Source organism: Pyrus communis, chromosome 2 (assembly GCF_041283825.1).
Source record: "Pyrus communis isolate YQ-2024b chromosome 2, ASM4128382v1, whole genome shotgun sequence".
Taxonomy (NCBI): Eukaryota; Viridiplantae; Streptophyta; class Magnoliopsida; order Rosales; family Rosaceae; genus Pyrus; species Pyrus communis.
The window spans coordinates 25,609,737-25,612,670 of NC_142566.1; the positions used below are offsets into that span (position 1 = coordinate 25,609,737).

Here is a 2,934-nt window from a genome sequence, read left to right on the forward strand (position 1 = left end):
TTTATCACATATTTGTATCATTATTTGCACTTTTATTTAAAACACAAAAAACGTTCTTGGAAATGAAATCAGATCAAACTTCACGTTATAATTGTGAAAACGCCAAATACTTTAAACTACTGTTTTCCCCATTTTCAGAAAATACAAAAACTTGAGTCATCCAACAACTACAACAATCTCCGCCATCAAACCACCACCATCATCGCCACTTTCTCATATAAATAAATAAATAAATATATATATATATATATTTAAAGGGGATTAGCTGATGGTTTTATCACGGCAGTTCATATTTTTGGCGAAAGAGAAGACTCACAAAAAGCATTTCAGCCTCTCTTGATCACCATCATGTGATTCACTAGTATCAGGAATTAAACTCAAGACGTACCTTATTAAATATGGGCCAGAAAATATTCTATAAATCGAAAACATATATTGAAAACATTACTAAGTATCTTTCAAGAGACTTGGCCTTTGACATGAACGACTCAAAATTACAATTTCAATCATATTACACAATTTGAAGCATTTGATTCATATCATTAATTAATATTAATCATCAAACCATCATGATTCATCATAACCAAACATCAAAATCAGATCAAACCCTGCCATAATATATTATTAATAACAGTTAACCTTTTTTTTAATCTACAATCACATTTTCTAGAATTACATCCCCTGTTTCCGATCATTACATGTCTGCAACTACCAAAATCCAGAGGACCTCTCAAGCTTCCCCATCACAGCATTCTTGAAAACAATGGCGTCCTGCACTTGCGAGCAGGACCTCTGCATCCTAACCCCACTCAAACTATTCCTCGACGCCAACATTTCGTTCAGCGAAAGCCGCTTTTTCGCCCCTGGCTCCGGCCTCTGTTTCGGAGCAGAATGAGACCGCAACTTCGCCTTGAACGACTGAGTGCTCGCCATGTAATTCGGCGAATACACTCTAAAATAATTCTCGTTACAAACGCTCTTTGAAGGCGTGCCGGCGGCATTGCTGGTAGCCCCTCCGCCACAGGAATTCACGAACCGTGGCGTGCCTTGTGCCGAAGAGATCATCCTGCATTCCTCCACGGAAAGCGCCCAGTCGTAGTCTTGGTAGTTCCGGCTGTCGGGGATTGATAGCCGGGCAGGAGTACCCGGATACGGGATTGGAGAAGACAATGCTCGTTGATAAGTCGTGTCGTCGGAGAATCCGGATGCAGAACCAGTGTTTGTTCTCCGGGACCTGGATTTCGGCCTGCTGCCTGTATCAACCTCAACAATCTTGGGACTTTCATCAATGTCGTTGAAATTATTGTCACCCAAATTAGAAGCAGAGAGCCTTCTGCTGTGGGATGGAGCTGTATGCTCACTCCTGCTGTCACCAAATCTCTCCTGCAACATTCAATTATTTCCCATAGATTTAAATTATTTAATTGCCAATAAAAAACAGAAAAATCTATGATTTCGAAGGAAAATAATTTCTGCACATCCACTTTCTCCTTCTGCGGACTCCTGTTTATTTATGTTCTTCAATTCATTCAATTCGAAAGCCAAAAATAAACAGGAGGGCAGGGTGGTAAAGGGTTGTGCGGAAAGCGCTTCCCAGTTTCAAACGAAGTCTTTCGGGCATCTCCAATGCACCGGAAAGTTTGTACTTGATTGTAATTATTACCATGGATTTTCGGGCACGGATTTCAAATCTGTTGCTGGATTCAATGCTGATCAGCCCCCGATTTTTATGAGAACGAACAGTTGCTTGAGCTCGGATTAGAGCTTGCATACTGTGGAGAGTTGCAGTCGCCTGCTTCCTCACTAAGTAGCCTCTCACTAATGCCTGCAACTTCACCAGTCCTTTCAGAGCTCTTAGAGCTTTTCTAGCCTGCGTTTTTCACAATTCAAAAGCCGAAATAAGTGCTTTTTTTCAAAAAAGTTGGAAACTTTGAGCAATAAATGAGCAAAACCCCACTTACCAAATAGCCTCTGAAACAAGTTTGAACTTTGACAGCGGCCCATCTCTCTCTCCCGCCGCCGAACATGGTGCCTCTACCATGACTCGTGAGCCGGACAACCGCCACGGCGGCGTTTGCCGCTGCAACCGCAGCGTCGGCAGCAGCGGCCGTGGCAGCCGCCACGGCAATTGCCTGCTTGTTCTGCTCCTTCTCTGTTTCTGTGTAGTGGGATCTCAGCCAAGCCACCTCGGACGGCGAAATGTTGGGCGGGATGGTGGCGGGGCTGTGGCAGAGCAGGGTTGCGGCTGCATCCTCCCTCCCAAAGCTCGAGCCTTTCTTGTCTTTGAAGTCGCCGGAATCAGAAATTGGTTTTTGGTGATTGTCTTTGGTCTTTATTCCAAACAAGCCTTTGAGCCACCTAATTACTCTGCCCATTTTCTCACTCTAGGCAGAGAGAGAGAGAGAGAGAGAGAGAGTGGTTTGAAGAAACTGAATGTGAAGGGGATTAAAACCCAGTTGAAGTTTCAGAGAGAAAATGGTAGCTACTTTGTTTCCTTGTTGCAGAAAGTCGTGAAACAGAGTTGTTAAAAGAATAACATCTTTGGAAATACGTAAAAAAATGTTTTGAAAAAACAGGGGAATTTTCTCCCCTCTTTCCGCTGCTTTATGGGTCTCAAGTTCTCAATTCTCAAGGATTTCCCTCCCAACTTTTACTCCACTGTCGGTTTCATCCCTTGGGACTTATATTTTTACTGATTTTCTCCTCTAATTTATTATAAATCATTAATTTTACACGACATATTTATCCACATTTCATTAAAATTTCTTGTCATAAAGTATTGAAATTATATTGACTTATGCCATCAGTCTAATTGATTCTTTAATCCTCATTAAATTGACGCATGATGAGAACGAGATTCTTATATGTGTTAGCTTATAAGCTACATTTTTTCTACGACATTGCAACAAGAGAACTCGTTGGAAAAGTTAGACA

General features: G+C 41.7%; 1 protein-coding gene across 1 annotated transcript; it reads right to left on the minus strand.

Moving 5' to 3' along the window:
• Nucleotides 1-596: 596 nt before the first annotated feature.
• Nucleotides 597-2,660, minus strand: LOC137748798 (protein IQ-domain 26-like). The gene is made up of 3 exons (XM_068488984.2): nt 1,962-2,660; nt 1,664-1,870; nt 597-1,383 (listed from the first exon to the last, which is right to left on the minus strand). Exons 1-3 carry the CDS (start codon nt 2,373-2,375, stop codon nt 709-711), a joined length of 1,296 nt encoding a protein of 431 aa, XP_068345085.2. The 5' UTR covers nt 2,376-2,660; the 3' UTR covers nt 597-708.
• Between the last annotated feature and the right edge of the window lie 274 nt (nt 2,661-2,934).